Here is a 24,600-nt window from a genome sequence, read left to right as displayed (position 1 = left end):
ATAGGGTGTTGCTCTCTTCCTCCCTGTGCTTCGGAATTCAGGTGCAGCGCGTGAGGATATTGTGATGGAGAAGCTGCATATATTCAGACTAGAGCACCTGTTATCTTCCAAGTCGTAGGCATATCGGAGAGCTGTACCTCATTTTCAACTCAAGTGTATAAAAATGCATGCATATGAGTCTACAACTCCAGCTCACCTCTTACCAACACAACTATATCCGTACCCCACAACACACCCAGGGTTCGTCTCCTAGACTTTAAACCAGGTAGCGTTCATCAGTCTACATACTGTGCAGACTTAATCCGCACCAGCATGACCGATCACACCCGAGATTACACCATGTAGCTTACTGCTTCTTGACTATGTGCAATGATAGTTAGGTGGCCCCCATAACGGTTCTAACCCAACCGCGCAAAAGCAAGAACTCCCGCCACCTACAGTATACAGTATACAGTATACAGTGTACAGCTACTGTACATGTACATCCACACACATATGCATGTATGCATGGAGTGCAGTGCAGTGCAGCTTATGCATGCATGCAAGTACAGTACAGTAACAGCAAGCATCTATCTTGCATCCTCTTTCTCGGTTCTTTGAGTCGAGGCTCGACAATTGACTGTCCTTGTTGTTTTGGGGGCTACGGTGGGTTTGTGCTGTGGGCTTCACCCCCCTTGCTTCTTCCACCATGCATCAAAGAACTTTTCCTTTCTGGAAGTGCTTTTACATGCTTAGGAAGGAGTCTGGGTTGGGAATGAGGGGCGGTGACTTGTACTCGTACTCTGAATACTTTAGATGCATGCTGCTAGACATGTTCTTCTCTCTGTGCCTTCTTCTCTTCTGCTGTTCTATTTTTTGTTGGTTGTTGTTGCTTCGGGGGTTGGTTTGGGTCTGGGTCTGAGGTGTTGGATGTTCGGACTGTGTACCTGTTTCTCATGCTGAATGTCTGTGTCTTCTTTGTTCCGATGAGGCAGCTGTTGTTCTTCTATTCTTCTGAGTTAGGTTGGTCCTGAGCAGGAGCTGGACTGCTTAACCCGCTATGCGTGGAGCAGAAAAGTATTGTATAGCCTTGGGGTTCGGATCAAGAATACTAGGTACTGACTGAAGGGTAAATTGCATCAAGGAAGAAAAGAACCAAGACTAGAGCGAATCAGAGCTCTCGCCTTTCCCGCTGAGAGGTGTTTACTTATGTATCGGTTGAATCCACTGTGCTATACTTCCCTATGTACAGTACCATATGTTAGGATCCAGATCTCATTCGTATTCTGTACCACCACCACCACCACCACTGCTACTAGTGCGTAAGTGTTAGCATCTCAGGGATGCATGTCGATGAGATCCAGCCCGCCACACATAGGTGGGTTAGACGTGACGTAACGTAAGCATGCAGCGGATGGATTTGCGAAGGGGATCTGCTCGGCTCTGCTCTTAGTATTCATGCAGGTAGCCCTTGGGTCGTGTAACTTGTTCTCTTTCCTGTTTTTTTCTCTCTCTCTGTGTGTGCGTGTCTTGGTTTTGGGTAATGTAAAAGTGCATAAGTCGTGGCTTTGAGTTGGTTACTGTGGTTGGTGATTGTTTCACCTGCAGTCGAACTTATTGTGGATTGTCTTGTTGTCTATTGTAGGCATCAATCCCATAGCGTCCTTGATGCGGGAAGATCTTGCATGTCGGTTCGTATACGTATACACAAGCTTAGATCTACCGTGCAAGAATTTCGTTCTTTTTTGTCGTCTGGTGTTTTATGTCTCTCGAGGGGTTACAGTGTAGAATATTAAACTAGTCGAATTCACAGTGACTACAGATTGCGCAGGAAGAAGACGAGCGACATCGTGGATTTTCGACTATTGTTCTCCTCAGTCCGATGATAAGAGGATTTGCAATGACTAGACCGATTATGCTCAACCAATCGAACTCGGCCACATCATTTCCTCCAATTGATATATCCTCATGGCATTTTCCAATTCTACTCCCCCAGACACGAATATGCTGTATAGTACTCTGCAGATCGAGGCAAGACACTCGTGTGTTCACCCGTCATGCTGGGCTAGTCACGGTCACTGTGAGGGGGAGGGGGGGAGGGGTGGAGGGGTAATTTGTACGACCCGATGATCTGGCTGCCTCTTTTCTTTTCATCTTGTTGTCTTGACTGCGCTGTGTTCGCATCAGAGTCATGACTGAAGAAGGAGGCGATAAGAACAGATTCCAACTTTTGCTTGTTTGTTGGGTTGCTTTCTTTATATTGTATTGTTGATTTCTCCTCATTTTTTTTCTATTTAATCATACAAGGGAGCAGCTGATTTCTCATACCTACAGCTTAGATCCCATGTTCACGTGAATGGCCTTGACCTGCGTGTAAGCCTCCAGACCGGACTCGCCCAGTTCGCGACCGATACCACTCTGCTTGACACCACCGAAAGGAACGCGGAAGTCACTGTCGTTGCTGCTGTTGATCCAGACCATGCCGGCCTCGATCTCCGAGGCGACGCGGTGGGCGCGTTCGATGTCCTTGGTGAAGAGGGCGGCGCCCAGCCCGTAGGTGCTGTCGTTGGCGCGGGTGACCGCCTCGTCCTCGGTCGTGAAGCTGGAGATGACGACAAACGGACCGAAGACCTCCTCGCGGTAGATGCGCATGTGGTCCTTGACGTTGGTGAAGATGGTCGGGGCGATGAAGAAGCCCTTGTTGCCGGCGACGTTCTTGTGGGGCTCGCCGCCCGCCACGAGCGTCGCGCCCTCGGACTTGCCGGCTTCGATGTACGACAGGATCCGCTCGTACTGGGCCTGGCTGACCTGGGGGCCCTGGAAGGTGTCGTCCGCGAAGGGGTCGCCGACCTTGCTGGTCGTGGCCACCTCCTGCTTGAACAGGGAGACAAACTGGTCGTAGACAGATTCGTGGACCAAGATGCGCGACGTGGCGGTGCACACCTGTCCCTGGTTGTACATGATACCGGTATGCGCCCACTTGGCCGCCTGCTCGATGTCGGCGTCGCCGAACACGACCAGAGGCGACTTGCCGCCGGTCTCGAGGGTGATGTTCTTCAGCGTGCCGGCGGCAAGCTTCATGATCTCGCGGCCGGTGATGGTCGAGCCCGTGAAGGCGACCTTGTCGACGTCGGGGTGCGTGACCAGCGGGCTACCGGCGACGCGGCCGTAGCCGTTGAGGATGTTGACCACACCGGGCGGGAAGCCCGCTTCCTTGATGAGCTTGGCCAGGTAGAGAATGCTGAGGGGGGTCTGTTCTGCGGCCTTCATCACCACGGTGTTACCGCAGGCGAGGGCCGGGCCCAACTTCCATGCGGCCATGGCCAGCGGGAAGTTCCAAGGGATGATCTGGCCGACCACGCCGATGGGCTGACGGAGAGTATAGGCGAACTTGGCCGGGGTAGTGCTAATGGTCTGGCCATGGATCTTGTCCGCCCAGCCGGCATAGTACCGGAGACAGCTAAGGACCTCACCAAGATCGTCGTTCAAGGAGACGGAGTACGGCTTGCCTGGAAACGGTCAATATCACCGCCGGAGCTTGCATTCTGCAGCAGCAGCTGCTGCTGTGCCGGACCAGGGGCCACCTACCGTTATCCCATGTCTCAATAGTGGCAAGTGTCTCCCGATGCTGCTCGATCAGATCCGCCAGCTTCAGCAACAAGTGGCCGCGCTCAGTCGCAGGCAGCAGCTTCCACGACGGATCCCTGAGAGCTTTCCGGGCCGCCTTGACGGCGATATCCACGTCCTCCGCATCAGCAGCATAGACGGAGACAATCTCCTTCTCATCGCTAGACGTTCGATCAGCACAAGCTTCCGTCGTCGCATAAGGTTCTTGCAGGAGACCTACGAAGGGTTGATGGAGGCGAGCTTCTCGCCCGACTTGGAGGGAACGAATTCGTTGTTGATGAACAGACCGATGGGCTGGTCATACTGACGCCCGTTGGGAGCCGTCAATTGCACGCTCACGTTGCTGCTGGCCATGGTGAATGAGGTACTGTGGAGTGAGTGGCGGGGTAAGAGAGGAGATAGATTGCGGCAAGGAGTGGAGAGAGGAGAGCGGAGAGATGCAGCTGCAGAGAAGAGGGGAAGCTGACGACAACCAAGGCGGGGAAGTCGAGAGGCGATGAAGTGAGGGGAGAGGAGGGGGGGGCGTGGCATTGACCGTGAAGAGGAAAAGAAGGAGTAGAGGACAATCGAAGATGGAGTGGAATAGAGGGGAGGTTGACTTTATAATAGCCTTGGAGGAGCTTTGAGCTTAGTGAGTTTGGTTAGCAGTGACTGAGTGAGTGCCAGTGGCTTATCGAGGCTAACCTTCTTGGAGTCCCCGCAATTGCACCTCTCTGGGTTCCTGAGGCTTCAGGCTCTCCATCCCCGCTTGAGACAATAACAGCCGCATCCCAACGAATCAGCGTTGTCGTGCTTGAGCCAAGTTGCCCCTCTTCGGATAGACTTACTCTTCCCGGCTATTAACTCAACTATCCCTTTTAAAGTATATCAACTAAACTGAAATTGTTATCTTTTTAAAATCACAATCATAACCACAATCGGATGGACAATGTCCCCAAAGACCAAATCAATCAGACTGCACTGGCAAGAAGCAACAACCCCCCCTCAGAGTCTTGACTCGTACATGCAGCTTGCATTGGGAATATCCAATCAGCGTCAGTGTTGGGGTATGCATCGCGGTCCCATCCACTTCAACCGCGGATGCGGCGGAGACGCCAATGAAACCCAGGCTGCAACCTCCAGCAGCCATCATGGATTGACAAAAGGCTGCCTCGATTCACAACCACAGTAACAAGAGATCACTTCTACAAATTACAACCCATAGGACTCCTGAAAGAATATTGTATTGTAGAAACGCCATTGGTTGTACAGAGATCCGGCTTTACCGATGTGATGTTACCCATAACCCGAAAATTCATCCCATAAGCCGCTCCGAAAGGACATCAAGAATTTCACCAGTTTACTCGCTTGGTTGCGGCGCTTCCTCGGGCTTCTCAGTAGATGTGTCCTTAGGAGACTCAGTCGACTCAGTCGACTCAGTCACTTCAGTCGCTTCGTTGGCATCGTTTACTTCGGTCGCCTCAGCCGTCTCAGTCGCCTCGACTTCCTTGTCTTCAGCTCCCTCTTCTTCGGCAAGCCCCAAGATGAACTCCCATTCGTCGGGTCTCACAGATGACACACTCAGCCGGGACTGCTTCAGCATTTCAAGGTTCGCCAGCGGCTTTCCAGGAGCCATGTTTTCCTTAAGCTGACTCAGAGGCACGAGGTTCTTGAATTTCCGCCGGAACTCCACACGAACCGCTTCCCACTTGGGTTTCTCGCGCTTCGACTTGGCGTCGTAGTAGGGGTGGGCAGGATCAAAGGCCGATTCTAAAGTTACATCAACGTTAGCCAACCGTCTGGTACCTGAGCTAGGGTTTCTCACCATCGACAAAATGTTCTTCCACAATCTCCATGACGCCGGCAACTCCGGGTACTTTGCAATTGGAATGATAAAAGAAGGCCTGGTCACCCTTCTTCATGGCCCGCATGTGTCTCTGCGCTGTTCAGAAAGTAAGTTGCTGACACCTGTGCCAAAGCTCTCGCTCACTACTCACCAGACGGGTTCCGTACACCTGTTGAAGTGTTAGCATTGAGACAGAAAGATTGGTCAACAGCAAGGCAGACCTACCATCCCAGGCCTCTGGCTCCGTGCGTTCGCGCAGATCATCGATAGAAAACTTGACATCAACACCCTTCTCCATACGGCTCTCAGGCTCAGCCTTCATCAACCAATACGAGGGTCCCGAAGTCGCCTTGACTGGGGTAGGCAACTTGGCCGAGCTAGTCGACTTGGCCGAGGCAGCAGACTTGACTTCTGGCGATTCTGTTTTGGTTTGTTTGGGGGTCGACCTGGTGGTGCCATTCCGTGACGGCGTCGGCGTCGGCTTAGGCGAGGACTTCCTAGGCCTACCCCGGCCGAAAGTGCCGTCCGATTTGGGTGTCTTGGGCTTGGAGGGAGTGGAGACTGCTGCAAGTTAGTTGGCGGCTCACTACGGACGGACTAATGTTGTGTTTGCCATGGGTTCGTCTTTAAGCTAGGCAGTGACAGTCGTAGAAAGCAGGATTTCGCGCAGAAAGCACTGACCAGAGTTGGGATCTTTGCGAGGCCGGCCGCGACCTCTTTTGGGGCCATCCGGGCGCTTGGGAGTCGAACCCTCGGGGTACTTCCGGGGGCGACCTCTCTTTCGTTTTTCGCTGTCGGCTGGCGTATCTGGCGCAACCTGCACGCAAGAAGATAATGTGTTAACTTTGATAATGGGAAATGCTTTGGAGAAGCAGAGAGAATTTCCATTGGCGGGCGACGTGCACGAATAAGAGGCACGGGCCGCCCCTCATCGCGTTCCTGCTCGCGTTGGAGCTTGAATTGTGCGGTGGGAAGGGATGGATGGCTGGTGTACGTACTCTCTTGGCAGCTGGAGCACTCTCTTCGGCGATGGACGCGCCTTCCGACTTCCGCTTACGCTGGGGAGGCATGGTGTGCTGTCCAGAGAACAGAGAGGAGATGTGCGCGAAGAAAGCCAGGACAGTTGATTGAGAAAGGAGAAGGAAAGATTTGTGGAAGAAGCGAGGTCAATGGTATGAAGAGAGCTAAACCACCACCGTCAAACAAAACACAGATGGCAGAAGGAGGAAGCAAAGACGGGGGAAGTGGAGGTGACTTGGGGGAGAGAGGAGGAGGAGGAGGAGGAGGAGGAGGAGGAGCTATAGGAACGAGACAGAGGCGATCGCCGTGACACGGAAACTCAGACGCGTCTAAAACACACCGTCCGGGGGGGGGGGGGGAAGCCAGCGCCGCGCGGGCGGGCGTACTATGTAAGTTAGTTACTGTACTGTACCTTACCGCATTCACCGCCCGCTCCTTATCCCGGACCAAGCAAACAAGCAAACAAGCTTCCCTTCTGGCGCGCAACTCCACCGTTCTTCACTATAGTTACCATCCAGTTTTTGGTAGAAGTGTTGCAGTGTCTGGCCTAGATACATCATCTGAGTCATTCACAATAGACAACGGTCGAAAGATCCTGGTGGTTCTTTGAATGCTCAAGGTCGATTCTTTTGCTGCACGTGATATACGACCATGACGATAAAGGAGTGCGACATATACTTCGAGCACAAGTCCAATGCCTACGTTGTATGCAGCTTGATCTAGCTTGATGCAGCCTACCCTGATTCACTAGCTTACATCCTGACTGTAGGACGACTTTACCTTGGGTATAACCTCTAATAACAGCTGTAGACCAACAGCATAAACACAAATTCGGCCACCACAAACCATAGCGTTGCACCTGCAAGCGCGTAATCAATGGGAACCGGTGCATGGTGGCTCAGTTTCGGGACTACTTCTTTATCCAAACCCCAATCCAACCACAGAACACAACTTCCACCGAAAATCATGTATGGAGGAGATATCTGGATATTGGTTGAGGCTGAGAATAAGATCTGGCTACAGAAGCTATAGAAAACTTATAGAAGGGATGCAATTTCCCGCATACTCACATGCCACAGCACCTCATCGAGGCGGGAACACCTGATTTGGGCTGCCGTCCACAGTGCCCAGTGGCATCGGATCCCCGCCGGAGAACTCGTCAACTACCAATCCCAGATAAGACACGGCCTGGGCATCGATGGGGTCATTGGAGCTAAGACTTAGCAAGATAAGCGTGATGATAAGCGTGATGAGCTCATCCCAGGCTACGACTTACACAAAAGTATGGGGTCCATGGCTTCCTATATTGTCAGCCTGACTGCACTTGACCGTGTTACCAGAGCTCAATCTCAAGTGAGTGAGTGCAGCCATGAGCTCTACTGCTACATCCGCCACTGATCTATGCGGCGACAATTTGTTCGGTCCGGTCATTCGACCAGGTTGTCGCGGAGGCTTTGACTTCACTGCTCTATTTGAGGCAGCCATCTTGACTATCGCCCCTGCTGCATGTTTTCTACTTTTATCACCATTCAGACTCTTCCAGCTTTACAGGCAATCTCCTAAAGTTCTTTCTTCTAATCTGCGTCTCCCAATCTTAGTATGTGGACCCCCGGATGCTTATCTGAGCAGCTTGAGGACTAACCAAGCCTTGAACGCAGTCCCTCGCTGCTATCTTAGCAGCCGTACAAATTCCCCTTCTCATACTTGTCGCAACCGAGCATGTTCCCCAAAAACATACGTCCCTCGCGGGTGCCATTCTTGAACTTCTTGCTGCACTTGTTCTCGTGGCTGTTGTTGATTTGGAGCACGTTCGTTCCATCCGGCCGTCATTCCTAGTCACTGCCTACCTGTTCACAGCTCTGTTATTTGATGTTGCCCGTGTACGCACCTCATGGTTGGCATCTGACAACCACTCATATTCCGCCTGTCTTTCAACATCCCTCGCCATCAAGCTACTCTTACTGGTACTTGAGAATCTCGACAAGCGGAAATGGCTTATACCAAGCGAGAAAGCCAAGTCTGGGGAAAGCGTGAGCGGACCATTCAGTCGAGGGCTATTCACATGGTTAAACGGGCTCTTGCGAAATGGCTACTCAATCATACTCACAGGCGATGCACTGCCCACCATCCACGAAAAACTCCAGTCTCGTGATCTGTCCTCCCGATTTGCTGAGTCCTGGGCAAGCTGCAATCAGAGTCGCAAGAATGCTTTGTTCCTGGCTGTTATTAGATGCCTGCGATGGGAGATAGTGGGAATTGCGTTCCCCCGTCTCTGTGTTGTAGGTTTCAGCATTGCACAGCCATTTCTGGTGGGGAAAGTTGTGACAGTTCTGGAGCGAACTGACTCTCTCGCTCGGGACATGGCCTACGGTCTAATTGGAGCTACCGCGATTGTCTTCGTTGGGGTTGCTGTGAGTCTCTCAAATATGGCCGGGCATTCGGCCTATCTCGTGAAGCGAATGGCTCATTAATTCAGTTCACTAGGTGTTCACCGCGAGCTACCAGCATCTAGGGTACCGCGCTACAACTATGCTACGAGGTGGCCTCATGGCTTTGACTTATGAACACATGATGAATCTTCCATTGGGCACCACAGACGAATCCAGTGCCATGTCACTTATGGGGACCGACATCGAGATGCTTGCCGAATACTTCCTGTCTACAGTATGCGAGACATGGGCGAATGTCCTACAGCTGGGCCTGGCCACTTGGCTCCTGCAAACCCAAGTGGGTGCTGTCTGTATTGCTCCTTTCGTAGTGGTAATATGTAAGCTTGTCCATCAAAATCACACGTGTTTCGTACAAGGTATGACTGATCATTCGCAACAGTCTTCACGGCAGCGTCGTTCGGCATGGGAAATGCTGTCACTGCCAGGCAAAAGACTTGGCTGCAGGCTACAGAGAAGCGCGTGAACTTTACCTCCGCTATTCTTGGATCTATCCGAAATGCGAAGTTTCTTGGTTTGTCCGAGATTATGGGAACCATGATTGATGCTTTGCGTGAGGAAGAACTCACTATTTCGAAGAGATTCCGCCGGATTCAGACAATCCGTGTATGCATGGGTATGTATCTTCTCAGACTGCTATAACTGAAACTGACACAAAATAACTTAGTCAACCTTCCGTCGATCGTTGGTCAACTTGCAACATTTGCAGCGTATGGCATGGTAGCTGCAGTCAATGGATCCGGGGGATTCCATGTCTCGCAAGCCATCACATCACTTTCGTTGGTCAACTTATTGGTCAATCCGCTCCAGCAACTTCTGCTGGCGATTCCGGATACATTTGCATCAATCGGATGTTTGCATAGAATACAGGACTTCCTCAGGCAACCGAGTCGCGTTGGTGAGTGCTCTTGACATTTTTCGTTCAATTCCCGGGTTACATCTCAAGCTTATGTGCTTTTCACAGAAAAGAGGAAATTAGCTCCGCTGCTATCAAGTCCAGCAGCTTCGTCCCCAAGTCAATCTGGTATTGAGCTCTCTGCTCTCTCTTCCCCCATCACTGGCTCTCTTTCAAAGCAGGCCGCGATGCATATCTCACTGGAAAATGTCCGTTTTGGATGGAAGTCCTCACCACTGGACAAATCTGGTGTTACACTGACCCTCGGGCAATCTGACAGAGGAAACCTCGTTTCAATTGTCGGTCCCGTCGGTAGTGGGAAGTCCACATTTTTGAAAGGCCTTGCCGGTGAGACGCCTATATTGGATGGAAAGCTCGTGATCAGTCATCCGGACATAGCATTCTGCGAACAGATGCCATGGCTTGCCAATGCATCAATTCGGGATAACATTGTGGGCGACAGCGGATCATCCTCGTTTGACGAAAGATGGTATCACACAATCTTGCAAGCATGTGCGCTCAGCCTGGATATAGGGAGAATGCCAGCAAAAGACCGGACGTTTGTAGGCAGCAAGGGGGCGAAACTGAGCGGAGGGCAAAAGCAAAGAATTGTTCGTTACCAAACTGCCTGACAAGGGCTCGAACACAAGCCCATTACTAACATCAACAGGCCATCGCACGAGCTCTCTATTCTCGCAAACGCATCGCTTGTTTCGATGACGTCTTCAGTGGTCTTGACAACGTGACTTCCCAGCAGGTATTCACAAATGTCTTTGGCCTGGATGGTCTGCTACGTCAGCTGGGCTGTACCGTTTTCCTGGCCACCCATAACAGTAAGAATCTTCGTCGCATGACGGCCTTACCCTTCCGAATGCTGAGTATCTGCTGATTTGAATACAGCTCAGCACCTACCGCAATCCGACTTTATCATTGTGCTGGGCAATGATGGTGAAATTCTCGAGCAGGGCACTTATTCCCAGCTTCGAAGTCACATGGGAGGTTACATTAACAAGCTTGGACTGAGCACAGGGCAGCTAGGTGACCCAGGAGCGGCTAATACTGTTCAATCACAGTCTGAGCTCACGACGACCACTGCAGACACTAGAACCGTCTCGGATCCTTGCGATGGCGACCGACAGACAACCGACACTTCTGTGTACAAGTTTTACTTTTCTAGTCTGGGTTGGCTGAGAGTAGCTACTTTTGTGTTTTTGCTGACTGTCAATTCAGCCGTTGGCGGATTTCTCTGTGAGCCCTCCCCTCCCTTACAATATTCTAGTTGTCATGAAACGCTCACGTCTGAGTAGACATTTGGGTAGAACGTTGGTCGAGTAGCAACGACAGTGCCTCAGGCTCGCGTTCAGGATACTGGCTGGGAATATATGCGGCATTGGCCGCGGTTGAAGCAGGCGCGCTTGCGCTTGCTATATTGTGTGTTCAACCCTCCCTCGTCTCTAAATTCTGTGCTGATAGTAGATGCAACTGTTCAGCTGGACATGGGTCATCATTGTCCCAGCTGCCTCGAAACACCTTCATTCCACCGTGCTCCGCGCTTGCATTAGGTGAGTCTTTATCTTGAAGAATGAGCAAGACCACGGTGACTGAGAAATAACCACCTCAAGTGCTCCCTTATCTTACTTATCAAATGTCGAAACTGGAACTCTTGTAACTCGCTTCAGCCAAGACATGCGTCTAGTAGACATGATTCTGCCCCGTGGGTTCATCTCATTAGGGTTCCGTAAGTATACGATCCATGAACAAGATGGAGCCACTTTTATATTGACATCTTTGAACTCAGAGCTCTTCAGTGCGCTCGCTCAAGGCGCCATCACCATCGCTTCCTTGCCTTATATCGCTGCGGCTCTGCCATTCCTCATCGCGCTGCTGGGCCTGCTTCAACGATTCTATCTTCGCACTTCTCGCCAACTGAGATTGTTAGAGTGAGTCTCAGCTGTTCTATCTTCATTTTCCTGAGGCGTTGGCTTCCTGGATGTCTTGATTTCATCGTACTGATTCATCTAGAATCGAGCTCAAGAGCCCCTTATACACTCACTTCCTCGAGTCTCTCTCTGGAGTGACCACCATCCGCGCCTTCTCATGGACGCCCGTGGCCGTGTCTAGGATGCTTGCTATGCTTGACACCGCCCAAAAACCTTATTATCTTCTTCTGTGCATACAACGCTGGCTCTCACTGGTGCTGAATCTTATAGTAGCTGCTCTAACAGTCATCATGGTCGGAATAGCCGTCGGCGTTCGTCATCATGTCAACCCAGGTCTGCTAGGTATTGCTCTCGTGTTGATGGTTGAGCTGGGCCAAGTTCTATCGGAAGTGATCCAGAATTGGACGCTGCTTGAAACATCGCTGGGTGCGATTGCTCGGATCAAGTCGTTTTCCGAAGACACCCCCACTGAAGAAGATCCGACTCTTGAGGCCCATGAACCACCCGTGGGTTGGCCCAGCTGTGGTCAGATTGAGTTTGCTGATACGAGCATTGCGTATGACACCTGCGAGTCAGCAACCGCTGTGCTGAGCGACATCCGCCTTCAAGTCCGTGGTGGGGAGAAGATTGGGCTATGTGGTAGGACTGGAAGGTCAGTTGCAGTGTTTCCGAGCATCATCTCGAATTCATTCAGACGTTAGCTGACCGCGAATCACTACACACCAGCGGCAAAAGCAGCCTCGCGCTTTCTCTACTTCGCCTCAACGAGGTTGTTTCTGGTCAAATTCTGATTGACGGACAAGACATCTCCCTCATCTCCCGATCTTCGATACGCCAGCGCATTAGCAGTCTCAGCCAAGAGCCCTTCCTATTTCCAGGGACCATTCGGCAGAATGCGGACCCGTCCAACGCTGCTACGGACGCGGACATTGTTGATGCTTTGCGCTCCGTTGGAGTGTGGGATGCACTGGCGGCGCATCACAAAGGCTACAGCCGTGACGAAGAGGTTCTTGGCGTCAAACTAGACGACAGCATCTTGTCAGAAGGCCAGAAGCAGCTGTTCTGTCTGGCACGGGCTCTGTTAAAGAAGAGCAAGATTCTGATCCTCGATGAACCGACGAGCAGGTATGTTCCTTGTTGAGTCATTTCTGTCGTTCGGCTTTCTCAAACGCTGACCCACATCTTGTATGTAGTTTGGACAAGGAGACAGATGCTCGAGTGCAGAAGCTCATCCGCGAGTTGTTTCGAGACTGCACGGTGATCATGGTCGCTCATCGGATCCATACTCTACTCGACTTTGACCAGGTCGTGGTGTTGGACAGCGGACGGGTTGTCGAAGTGGGACATCCACGCGGACTAGCCCGCAGACCCGATGGGGCTTTCGCTAAACTGTTAGCTTTTGAGGTCTGAAGTCGAGTGCTTCGATGGGTTGACGACATCAGAGCAAGTGACTAGGCAGGTCGATTGAGTGTCCTCAGATGACGGGACTATAGATACAGGTTGTCGGAGGGTTGCTGAGAACTTCCGCGTGTAATTCCATCATGGATAGGTAGATGCCCAGTGCCAACTGCTACATACAATATATCAAGTAAAGAGTGCCGTGCCCGGCCAGTGACCAGACTCCACGGATAGCCATCAGTCCCATGGTTCTTGTTGATAAGCCCCTCCTTGCCTGAACGGGACTAGCGCCAAAGTCAGCCATCAGCTCCCCCAAGAATGAGCTCATCCCCCACCAATGACTGTGTTCTGCCCCAGAAGCGGTGGCAGATTGCGTGATCGAGGGGGGTTCCCTCCAGTTCCAACATGGAGGGGCAGTCACCAACCCCAGCACTGAGGGGAAACCAGAGAGAGAGAGAGAGTGTGTCCGAATTCGGGGATGTTGTCCACAGCACCCGCAACTATTTAGCCTCTCTTTCATCCTTCTTCCCCCCCTGCTCCCCTCGTACCTCAATTCACTCACTCCTTCTCACCACTCCCATCCGCATCCTCTCTCCCTGCATTAATCCTTACCTTCTACGGCATCATACCACTCACAATGGCTCAGGATCGTGCTCCTCCGTAAGTTGACCCGTGTTGACCCGTTGCTTACCTCAACCGTTCACAAGCTCGGGGTTGGTTTGTATAGATCACGGCAATTCTGACCGGCTCTTCTCAAATAGTCTCCGTCTCGGCTCTGAGGCCCCTAACTTCGAGGCTGACTCCTCCAACGGCCCCATCACCTTCCACGACTTCATTGGCGACAGCTGGACTGTCCTCTTCTCCCACCCCGTGAGTGATTGGAGCTCGAATTATATTGCTAGGACATCCGTGACTAACCAATGCGGCCGCTGGAATAGGATGACTTCACCCCCATCTGTACCACCGAGCTTGGTGCCTTTGCTAAGCTCGAGCCCGAGTTCACTGCTCGCGGTGTCAAGCTGATCGGTCTGAGTGCCAACGGCACCGAGTCCCACCACGCCTGGATCAAGGACATTGACGAGGTCACCGGCTCCAACCTCAAGTTCCCCATCATCTCCGACCCCGAGCGCAAGGTCGCCTACCTGTACGACATGGTCGACTACCAGGACACCACCAATGTCGACTCCAAGGGTATGTATCTGGTTCTTCTGGGTTTCATTCTGGCTGCACATCCGCTAACGGAACCCCAGGCATGGCTCTCACCATCCGCTCCGTCTTCATCATCGACCCCAAGAAGAAGATCCGTCTCATTATGACCTACCCCGCCTCCACCGGCCGTAACACCGCTGAGGTCCTCCGTGTCATCGATGCCCTCCAGACCACCGACAAGCACGGCGTCACCTGCCCCATCAACTGGACTCCTGGCGATGACGTTGTCATCCCCCCCCCCGTCTCCACCGAGGAGGCCCAGAAGAAGTTCGGCGACATCCGCATTGTCAAGCCGTGAGTATCCTTTGATCCCCGGCTTGTCACTTCTTGATTTTACTAACTTGGGACCAAAGTTACCTTCGTTTCACCAACCTGAAGCAGTAGATCAAAATGTCTAGGTCGGCCACAGATAGGCATGAGGTTTGCAGTGATGCAGTCCGACGACAAGGCCGGTGCTGAGAAAAGGGAGACAGATTTGATACGAAAGTTATGAAAAAATATGAGATAATATTGTATACCCCGATGATTCCAGCTGAGGTAGCAAGAAGTAGTTCGAGCCGGCTGCAGGAAGTCGATCTCGATGTATGCAGGAACCCAGCTTGACCAGTAGTATCTGCTGTAGTCTGTGGTGTTCCTGCAGGCTGTACAGTAGGTTCCTGGGACGAGCTGCCAGTCCCCGCACACAGTCGGAAGGGAGGATTGGAGCCATGGTTGGCCGTCTGGGTCCCTCCGGGTGGCGATAACAACATCAGATCGTTGCTATGTCATCCTGCATAGCTCACTTCACCTTGCATGGGGGAGAGGGCCTTGTTTTTGGAAGTCAGAAGCAGTGGATTTCGCATCAAAGGTTGGTCTTCGCTAGAGACTCTATTATGTATGTGAAATGGGGGCCAGTGGTTCGTATCGATTAGGAGTGTTTGAGTAACCACTGCATCGGCTGCCAACCGCTGAGCTGAGCCGCATTGGAGGACAGGTGGCTGGGTGGCAGTGGACTGACGATGAGTATGTGTTGGGAGTGTGTTCGAGGACCAATTCATCTAAGCTGTAGATGACATTCGTTATAATGATGAGATGAAACCACACCAGCAAGTAATGTATACGGTAAGAAGAGCAATTGACTTTACATGTGCGGGCAGGTCTCTTGGGTGCCTGGACCGGCGTTTGTTGGACAGACCGCCTTCCTTCCTGGAATCAATCCTTCTCCTCCTTTTCCTTTTCCTTCTCCTTTCCCTTTTTCCCCACCCGCCATTTTTACTCATAGGGTCGCTTCTCGCACTCTCAATCCTTCTAATTCTTCGTTTGTGCTGAGGTTGTGGTGACTATAGCAGCATTTGATACCCCTCCACAAGTATTGTCTATACCATTGATAAGGAAACGATTGAATTATCTGGTTCCGTTCTCCTCCGCAGCGGGGACAGTAGTCACCGATACCGATCGATTTCGACTTTCCGCCCGCCTGTCCCCTCCACCCCCCCCTGATCATCCCTCCTCCGGTCGCACTGCCCCCCCTCAGGCCCATTTAGACGTCGAAGATCACCCGACCGCTTTCCCACCAACGTTGCTGCCAAAATCTCTTTCTAGGTCTGTGCTGCTGTGGCACGCAAGGGTGGCGTCTAACCCTCTTTTACGACTGTGATGATCCTCGATCGCCTCGACCCTTTCCCTTCCTCTCGTTAAACGCCATATCCCCGGGAAAGCAATTCCTGACTCTAGGTACCACAAGCGGGCGGCACTTTCTCCTACGATACGCGCAAAGAGTTACGATAGCGACACAGTTCTACCAAGTGGTCTGCTCGATTATAAGGCGCTCACTCATCATCTTTCCTGCGGGTTGAAGGTAAACAGACCTCGGAAATACCCTCAATATGATGTCCCGAAGCCAGTCGAGCCTGGGCTTCTTGGATACAGGCAGAGACGACCCATCTGCGATGGGGATCTCGCCTCGACTTCAGCAAGCCCAACAACAGTCGCAATCCTCCAACTCCGGTCCGATCAACCTGTCAGGCCTGGTATGCAATGTCCGTCGGACCACCGGCAGGGAGCCGCACCCTCTCGTGGGCGCAACGACAACCATCTTGGGCGATAAGCTATACGTGTTCGGAGGCCGGGTGCTCTCCAAGAGTCGTCCGCAGTTGACGTCGGACATATACGAGCTGGACTTGATCCGGCGTCACTGGACCAAGATCGAGGCGACCGGCGACATCCCCCGCCCGCGGTATTTTCACAGTGTTTGTGCCTTGGGAGACCATAAACTCGTGTGCTATGGCGGCATGTCGCCTTCCCTAAATGTGTCCAAGGACCCTGCTGCCGTGAGCGGGGGAGCGGGGGGTCAGGACGCTCAACCGGAAGTCGTGGTCATGTCAGACATCCACATCTTTGACGTGCCCACTCGGACCTGGACCCGCGTGCCAGCCATCGATTCCCCCCAGGGCCGATATGCGCACTGTGCGACGATTCTCCCCTCCAGCGCCCATTTCACTTCAGCCACCGCACCTCTTTCGGCTATACACCATAACCCGGCGTCTTCGAACCCGCACCAGGGCACGATCGGAGTGGATATTGATGGGTTTGGGGGTGCCGAGATGGTCGTGGTCGGGGGGCAAGATAGTTCAAATCATTACATCGAGCAGATCAGTGTCTTCAATCTGCGGAGTTTGAAGTGGATGAGCACCAGCACGCTTGGCCGCAGCTGTGGTGCTTACCGCAGCGTGGTTGCTCCCCTGCTGGGTATGAGTGTCTCGGAGATTGGCTCTGCGGCGGAGGATCGAGATGCACAGGAGCCCATTGAGGACTCCCAGGTCGAGGGTTGCCCAATGCTCATCTACTCTAATTACAACTTCCTGGATGTCAAGTTGGAGCTTCAAGTACGCTTGCCTGACGGTCGCTTGGTCGAGAAACCCATGCAAAGTCAGGCCTCGCCCCCGGGGTTGAGGTTCCCCAACGGAGGCGTCATCAACGGTCATTTCGTTGTCAGTGGTACCTATTTGACTTCCTCGAAGCAGGAATATGCTCTTTGGGCACTGGACTTGAAGACTCTCACTTGGGGTCGAATCGATGCTGGCGGCTCGGTCTTCGGTCAGGGTAGTTGGAACCGCGGAGTTCTATGGTCGAGGAGAAATACCTTTGTTATTTTGGGCCACCGAAAACGCAGCTTGGTGGAAGATTATAACCACCGGCGTATCAACTTTTCACACGTGTGCATGGTAGAATTGGAGGCTTTCGGTCTCTACAACAATGCGTGCCGGACTGCACCCACCTCGGGCTATGTCTCCTACAGTGCGCCATCTGTACCGGCTTCTCTCCAGTCGAAGCTCACCAAACTGACCTCTGGTGGACGACCGTTCTCTGCGGCCTCGGACGAACTAGGTCGTCTCGCCCACTCGCTACCTGAAATGGCCGATATGGAGCTCCAAGCCGTGGGAGGGGAACGCATCCCCGTCAACTCGCGCATCCTGACGCGCAGATGGGGTCCCTACTTTATTCAACTACTCCGCGACTCCTGCGATGGGGGAGTCTCTGACTCTGCTACTCTTCGTCCTGCGGTTGCCATGTATCCCAGCCGCAACTCAAGTATTACCATCACCCCCTCGATCGGCCAGAACAGCAACTATTCCAACGCCAGCACGCTTGTCAGTAACCGCTCCGTCACCTCTAAATCGTTACTAGCGAACCTCGAGATACCCTCTGCGCATTCTCTATCGCCTACCGCTCGTCCCCGTGTACTCTACCTACCTCACACCTACCTCACACTCCAAGTCCTTGTCTACTATTTCTACACGTCCTCCCTGCCCGCTGTGGGCTCCTCTCTCTGCACCCCCCAGATTCTCTGCTCCCTCCTCCAACTTGCCCGCCCTTATCAGGTCGACGGCCTCCTCGAAGCTACGGTCGAACGCCTCCACCAAATGCTCGACGGCCGCAATGCTGCGGCCGTCTTCAACGCGGCCGCCATGGCCGCGGGAGGAGGCCGTGGGACCGGGTTCGCCAGCGGGCTTGGTGGCACCCTGGAAACCCTGAACGGCGCTCACGCGGCCGCCACCGCCGCCGCGCAAGACCCCTCTGCCCTGACCACCACGACCACCAACACGACCGCCACCACGCAACCCTCCTCAGCGGCCCAAAGCCACCTCACCTCCGACTCGTCTGACACGGAGCACGGCACCACCGCATCGGCCGCCCTCTCGACGGCCAGCAGCGTCAGCGGCGTCGGGGCCTCCTCCACCTCGCGCGGCATCCCCCTCCGCATCAACACCAACATCTTCAGCCGCCGCCAGCGCCACAGCGACCGCGAGCGCGCGCGTGAGCGCGAACGCGAACGCGAACGGGAACGGGAGGTGGAGCTCGAGCGCGAACGGGACCGCGAGGACTCCATCAGCAACGCCAGCACCGCCACCTCGGCCTCGGCCTCGACGAACACCAGCTTCGACCAGTCCGACTCGGAGTACGGCGGCGGCGGCGAATCCGCCGACCGCGCCCGCTCCTCGTCGCATCACCGCCGCAACACAGACGCCGAGCTCCGGCCCGAGCGCGAGATCTGGACCGGCGACCTCAGCAGCGTCATCGGCCTGCAGAAGCGGGGTCTCCGCGGGCTGATGGAGGGCCGCCGGCTGCGGGAGCGCACGGCCAATCCCCCGCCCAACGGCGGCAGTAACGGGGTGAAACAGGGTAGTGCGGCGGTGAGCTTGAATGGGAATGGGAATGGAGTGGAGTAGTAGTAGGCCTTCAGCTTTCGGGGGTGTGGGGTTTCCTACTTGTTTGAAGATCTTCAGTTTAAGAGAGCGAGAGCGAGAGCGAGAGCGAGAGAGAGCAAGTGCGTGCGATTTCCGTATTCGAGGATATATTGTATCTAATTTCACTTGGATGGGATATTTTATTTTGGGGGGCCAGGAAGGAAGGAAACTTGGTAGGGTAGGTAGTAGTTAATGATGAACGATGCATGACAATCTTCTTCTGGATTCTCGCTTGTTTTGGTTTTTGTGTTTTGTGTTTTGGGGGGGCAGTGGATGGCATTTGTTGACTCTGGATTGAGTAGCTGAGAATCGAATCATAATGAGCAAGGTGGGCTGATTTCAGTCGCATGGATACACTGTGAAGATGTACAGTTCCTACTGAGTAGTATGGGTGGAGATGCCCAATTACCCTGGTCGATGTTCTTGAAATGGTTGATGCACTGCCTCAGGAATCAACTATGACTACTGCAGCCTCGACTATTATTATAAGGTAACTTAGGTGCCGAAATTGAAGGCACCCGGTTTTAGAATTCCATTATCACCCACGAATCGTCTTCCATTCTACGCCGTAACATACAACTGCAGAAACACAGAATTGAAGATGGAAAGAAAAGAAAGAAGGATCTCGTTCATGAAAAACATAGATAAGAAGTTCTTAGCCCCTCAGATGGACATTACTTCGTGCACTCGACAGCACCCACGCCTTCCAGAATAACCACTGGTCCTGGCGTACGCTGACGCCCGTATCGCCTAGATCCTCGGGAGTGTAGGTGCGCAATTGCTCCAGGGTCGAGCGGTCGAAGGAGCGGCGCGTGCTGCCGCGCGGCGCGAACGACAGAGAATCCACGTTCAGGACGGCGTCGCGCGAGGGGGAATGGGGCGTGGGCTGCACAACGATGGCGAGTGTCGTCGGCGTGTGGGAGCCACCGGCTCCGTTGCCGTTGGTTGCGGTGGGTGCATGGTTGTGATTGTGGTGGCCGTGGGCGTCGAAGTGGTTCGTGTAGTCGATCTCCCGGAGATCGAGGCGCTCGAGGTGGTCCATCTCGTCGTGGAGCAGCACGAGAATGTCGCGCCAGCGTCCGCCCGGGCGGAGGTAGATGCCGGAGAGCCGAAGATCTCGCAACGGTCGCCGATGGCGGCGGATGAGAGCCATCAGCTCGTCTGAGCCCAGGCGCCAGCCTTGGATGCTCAGCGTGCGGAGTCGCTTCCATTGCAGGCGATGGAAGATGTGTTCGAGCGGCAGGGCGATCGGTGCATGGGCTGGAAAGCCTAGGTGGATCGCGGTGAGGTTTTTGGCGGCCAGGAAAAAATCATAGAAGACATTGCATAAGGTGTCCATGCGCGTGGACAGATCCAAAGTAGAAGAAAAAGTAATGTCTAGGCTCGTCAACCGAGCCCCCAGTGCGGCGAGACTGGTTGATGGTGCTTGTAACAGTTTCGCAGTCGCCTCTGGGCTGATCTGTGGCCCGACGAATCGAACAGCGTCACAATTCGAATCCAAGAGGGCGATGCTCAAATTGGTGACGGCTCTGGTGCACGCTGGCTCCCAGTCCAGTCGCGTTGTTCCTCCCAATGAGTGTTCGTGAATCCGATCCAGAATTTGTTCATCCGCCTCATCCTGCAATCGCAGCAACTTGACCTGCTGCAGGGATGTGAATGCTCCGATCGCGCGGCGCAGATATAACAAATCGTGACTCGCCTCGACGATACGTTTCTGCTCGTGAAGGCGACGTCGGTGGGTCGACGAGAGAGGAAAATTGTCAGTATCAACCGTCTCTAGAACATCGGGCCAACCTAGACGGTTATCAGCTTTTCCTGGCACTCAAAGTTGACGGGTCTTCGGAGACGGTACCGCTTCCTTGGTAGAAGGGTCGCACCATGTACGTGAAATTCCGAACATGGCAGGCTAGCTGCATGCTCAAAAGTTCCTCTAGCCTCCGGAATCCATCCAACGAGAACCGCAGCACAAAGCGAGGGAATTTCTGCGGTGTGCCGATGCGCATGAACCTTCGGCAGACGAGTCGGAACCGGTCCAACTCAGACTTCTCACCGTATACATGGGGGGGTGGGGCATTCAGTGGAGTCGAGGAACCATGCGAAGTCGTAGGGGAGGCTTCGAGGGAGGGATACTCGAAGCCCAGAAGAAACGAAAGGATGTCCTGAATGAGCTCGTCCGCCAAGTCGTCAAAATGCCGCGGTTGGTCCATGTTTGTCGCACAGCGAAGCAGCAGCGTGTTCGGCTGCCTGGGCCACTCGCACCAACATGGAATCCCAAACTAGGTCTGGAGTGTAGGTCGCAAATCAAGGGGCACTGAGTTGTCGGATATGCAACGAGATTAAGGAGATGTAAAGGGGGGGCGATGATCGATTTAAAAGAGCAAAGAAAACGTCGCAGATAGAATAAGCAAAAAAGAACGAGGAAGACGGATGATAGCAGCGAAAATTAAATGTTTGGGAGAGAAAAAGAAATAAGGATGAAAAATCCCTGAAGAAGAAAAAAACAAGAGAGTGACGAAAAGGAAGGACGAAAGTGATACATCCCCTCTTCTAGTTGGAGGCACACAGACACAGACACACAATCTTCTTCTCTGTCATCTGCAAAAGATGACGGCGGGCCACAGCCAGCGCGCGTGGTGCAGCAGCAGCAGCAGCAGCAGCAGCAGGTTGAACGTGTCTGACCAGAAATTGACAGCGTCCCACCGCAAGCTCATTTCCTCCAGCGCACCGGGTGGTCATTATCGCATTCAGGGCCTGCAGAAGCCCCGGGCGGGATCAGACGACTCGATGATGGCCGACCGGGGGGACGTATACCGGAGTCACATGATCAAACGAGTATGCGGTTATCCAGCGCGAACCTGCAGGAAAGCTGGCCGAGGAGGAGAAGGATTGGCAGAGAAGGGACGACGGAAGGGAGTATAATGATGCGACAGCAAGAGTCAAATACCTGCAGACGCCCAGCTGCAAGGGAACCCCGCTTGGAGGTCATCGCAATTCATGGCGGCCTGTCGTTGCAAGCCTTCATCGTCCCTGCGGCTTGACCACGTCGCGGAAGATTATAGATAGACCAAGGGGGGAGGGGAGGGGGGTTGATGTGGTGGAGAAAGGGGGAATGAGATATGGATGGTTGAGGGTTGCTTGTTCATGATGCACAGGTGAAGAAATATAGTGGATCTCGAGGTTGAGAGATTGGCCAACAGTGGCATTGCCCGTTCGGGTCGACTCTTTGCAGTAGCTTCATCGCGTGGGTTGTTAACCGGGTCGACTCTTTGCAGTTGTTGGTGAAGAAGGAAGAGGGGAAAAAAGGATCACCGGCACTTAAGCAGCACTTAAAACGCCGTAGTCCAGTAGTCCCCGAGCCCAGGCGCAAGCCCAAACACTGCAATGATCCGCTGGTTGGTTGTCGCTGTCTCGTTTCCTTCGGTTTGTGTTGGCGTCGCCAGCCAGGTAAGTCGGGGGAAAACAAAGGGAAAAAAGAGATTAGATCAGAGAGAGGAGAAAGCGCACAGGATCAAACAACGCTATATACAGTACATGGGGTCGGGACGGTCTAGAAATTACACCACCAAGGAGAAAAGTTAAGGGCCCTTCCACGCCCACTTATCCTCCATCATCTATCTGAATCTGTCGAGTTCCGGTCTGGACTAGATAGATAGTTGGAGATACATCAGATCTCGTGCTGTCCAATCGTCCTCTGCGAAGGCCATCTAGACCTCATCATCATCGTTGTTGTCGAACAGACCTTTGCTTTGTCCGCTCTCCACCAGCACGGACGATTGGCTCAGATCACCACTAATTTCCCGCATCGAGATCGCGCATCTCGGGAACTTTCGCGCCAATCAATCATTGCAAAGCCTTCTCCATCCGCCGTCGCCTGATATCCGTGCTGCTTATCTTGGATGCAAAGTCCTCCGCGTCATCGGGAGGCACCTCCGTTGTATGCAGGACATCGACCTCGAAAACAGCCAACGGTGCCCATCCTTTCTTCGTCCGTGCATCATTGACTGCAGCGCCGCCCGACCGAGTCTCCTTAGAGACCACAAGGGCGCCAATGCTCTCATCAGTGATGGTAGGACCAAATGGATCCTTTATCTCCACCAGTTTGAAAACTAGATCGGGCCGTAACTTCATGAGGATATACTTTCCATCAAGACCCGGCTCCAGGGCCTCTTCAAGCCGAGGTCGACTGGGTCCGGGAGCACGGAAATTCATGATGGCAGTCAAGAAGGCACCCGTGCTATGGCTGCGTTCTTCCCAGCTTTCCAAGAAATCGGGATACTTCTTCTTTACCAACAACTCATCGCCGGTCACTCCCACGACGAGGACTCGTTCCCTCCCCGCATCAGCATCCTCCACGGGCTGTAGGACAAGTGCTGTCGCGGTCAGTAATAGTTTGTGTCCAATGTGGAAGTGGTCGAACGTGCCCCCTACAGCGACTGTGTAGGGCGACGTGGCTTCGTGGAGATTGCCTAGGGTCACAAGAGATTCTGATGGAGTCCAGTGAGGTGCGTCTGGGATGGCATGTAATGCACCATAGTCGGGAAGTTTAGAATCCGCCACCGGAGAATAGAAGCTACTGAAGGCTGCGGCCAGATCCTGTCCTATCTGGTTATCAGGGTAGTAAATTGACTTCCATGGTCGTCCTGACCTAGCCAGAGTCCGCAGGTCGACGATCGGGCCATCGCGCGGAACTGCTGGAATGCTTTCCGGGCTCCGAGACAGATCATAGTCGAGGAGTATGACCCGTGCATCGATGCCTCCAGGCATATCCAACTCGATCTTGTGTTCGATACATACAATCCCAATCAACCGGTATATGCCTTCAAGAATCGACTGCAGGCTTGCAAACGCTCTAGTGCGGGGTCGGCAGGAAGGGGCGAGCAAGCCTGGTAGGGAAAGTGCAACATCGAGAGTAGCCACGCGGTCGGACCCGTCCAGCTTGAGATGAAGGGTAGAGCAGACAGTTGACAGAGTAGCCTCGTATGCAGACTTAAGTCGTTCAAAATCGGCCGCTGGCGGAGGTGGCAGCAGCAGCAGGGCCGAGGTCGGTTCGGAAGCCATATTGTACTGATATGCGGGGGAATGACTGTCAGTATTGGTTGTCTGTAGCAATTGCAGTTATCGATAGAATAGCTGGAGAATAGCAGGTAAATCAGAAGCCAAACTGACAACAGACCCAAAACCACAGACGACCCGATGGCAGTCGGACGTTTCTGCTGAGTCGAAAAGGGAGTTAAGTATTCAGCTGGCAGGTGAAGTACTCAGTAGTATTCCGGCAGGAAATAACAATAAATGATGGCCGAAGATGGATTTCCCCGCGATTGGGCTGACTCAGCCTACACGAGACTCCCCCGTGACTTCCCCGTAGTCTCTATCTCTCTCTCTCCCATCTCCCTCCCTACTTCCCCCGTCGCTTCAACTGCTCTTATTCATTCGTTTCAGGCCTGTTCGGTCTATCAGGCACTTCTTCTGAGTCTTTTCAAGCTTCAGAATGTCTTTGTGAATTTGTTCACGTTGTTGTCCCTTTCTGACATGA

The 24,600-nt window shown here is 53.3% G+C and overlaps 6 protein-coding genes across 6 annotated transcripts; 2 read left to right on the top strand and 4 right to left on the bottom strand.

Annotated features, from left to right (window-relative positions):
* Positions 1-2,236: 2,236 nt before the first annotated feature.
* Positions 2,237-4,079, bottom strand: ASPACDRAFT_75437 (aldehyde dehydrogenase family protein). The gene is made up of 3 exons (XM_020204453.1): positions 3,827-4,079; positions 3,568-3,767; positions 2,237-3,488 (listed from the first exon to the last, which is right to left on the bottom strand). The coding sequence occupies exons 1-3, from the start codon at positions 3,958-3,960 to the stop codon at positions 2,308-2,310; spliced, it is 1,515 nt and encodes a 504-aa protein (XP_020060256.1). The 5' UTR covers positions 3,961-4,079; the 3' UTR covers positions 2,237-2,307.
* A 735-nt stretch (positions 4,080-4,814) lies between these two features.
* Positions 4,815-6,649, bottom strand: ASPACDRAFT_75436 (uncharacterized protein). Its single transcript, XM_020204452.1, has 6 exons — positions 6,430-6,649; positions 6,113-6,248; positions 5,657-5,992; positions 5,583-5,600; positions 5,411-5,527; positions 4,815-5,355 (listed from the first exon to the last, which is right to left on the bottom strand). Exons 1-6 carry the CDS (start codon positions 6,499-6,501, stop codon positions 4,946-4,948), a joined length of 1,089 nt encoding a protein of 362 aa, XP_020060255.1. The 5' UTR covers positions 6,502-6,649; the 3' UTR covers positions 4,815-4,945.
* Positions 6,650-7,820: 1,171 nt separating this feature from the next.
* Positions 7,821-13,143, top strand: ASPACDRAFT_21515 (uncharacterized protein; the record flags this gene model as incomplete). The annotated part of the gene is made up of 15 exons (XM_020199037.1): positions 7,821-8,048; positions 8,110-8,862; positions 8,936-9,218; positions 9,281-9,514; positions 9,566-9,796; positions 9,863-10,404; positions 10,464-10,626; positions 10,694-11,041; positions 11,101-11,224; positions 11,284-11,355; positions 11,416-11,531; positions 11,592-11,733; positions 11,816-12,385; positions 12,460-12,858; positions 12,927-13,143. The coding sequence occupies 15 exons, from the start codon at positions 7,821-7,823 to the stop codon at positions 13,141-13,143; spliced, it is 4,422 nt and encodes a 1,473-aa protein (XP_020060254.1).
* A 750-nt stretch (positions 13,144-13,893) lies between these two features.
* ASPACDRAFT_21890 (putative regulatory protein Ral2) lies at positions 13,894-19,049 on the top strand (the record flags this gene model as incomplete). The annotated part of the gene is made up of 5 exons (XM_020199071.1): positions 13,894-14,001; positions 14,070-14,322; positions 14,382-14,634; positions 15,712-15,925; positions 16,308-19,049. Coding segments are annotated over 5 exons (3,570 nt in total), but the record flags the coding sequence as incomplete, so codon positions are not given.
* A 673-nt stretch (positions 19,050-19,722) lies between these two features.
* Positions 19,723-21,274, bottom strand: ASPACDRAFT_39529 (F-box domain protein; the record flags this gene model as incomplete). Its single annotated transcript, XM_020200607.1, has 2 exons — positions 19,723-20,861; positions 20,920-21,274. 2 exons carry the CDS (start codon positions 21,272-21,274, stop codon positions 19,723-19,725), a joined length of 1,494 nt encoding a protein of 497 aa, XP_020060252.1.
* A 1,633-nt stretch (positions 21,275-22,907) lies between these two features.
* ASPACDRAFT_57271 (putative pantetheine-phosphate adenylyltransferase) lies at positions 22,908-24,125 on the bottom strand (the record flags this gene model as incomplete). The annotated part of the gene is made up of 1 exon (XM_020203223.1): positions 22,908-24,125. The coding sequence occupies one exon, from the start codon at positions 24,123-24,125 to the stop codon at positions 22,908-22,910; it is 1,218 nt and encodes a 405-aa protein (XP_020060251.1).
* Between the last annotated feature and the right edge of the window lie 475 nt (positions 24,126-24,600).

Source organism: Aspergillus aculeatus, assembly GCF_001890905.1.
Source record: "Aspergillus aculeatus ATCC 16872 unplaced genomic scaffold ASPACscaffold_2, whole genome shotgun sequence".
NCBI lineage: Eukaryota > Fungi > Ascomycota > Eurotiomycetes > Eurotiales > Aspergillaceae > Aspergillus > Aspergillus aculeatus.
Note: the sequence above shows the minus strand (reverse complement) of the source record. Positions and strands in the feature narration are given on the sequence as shown.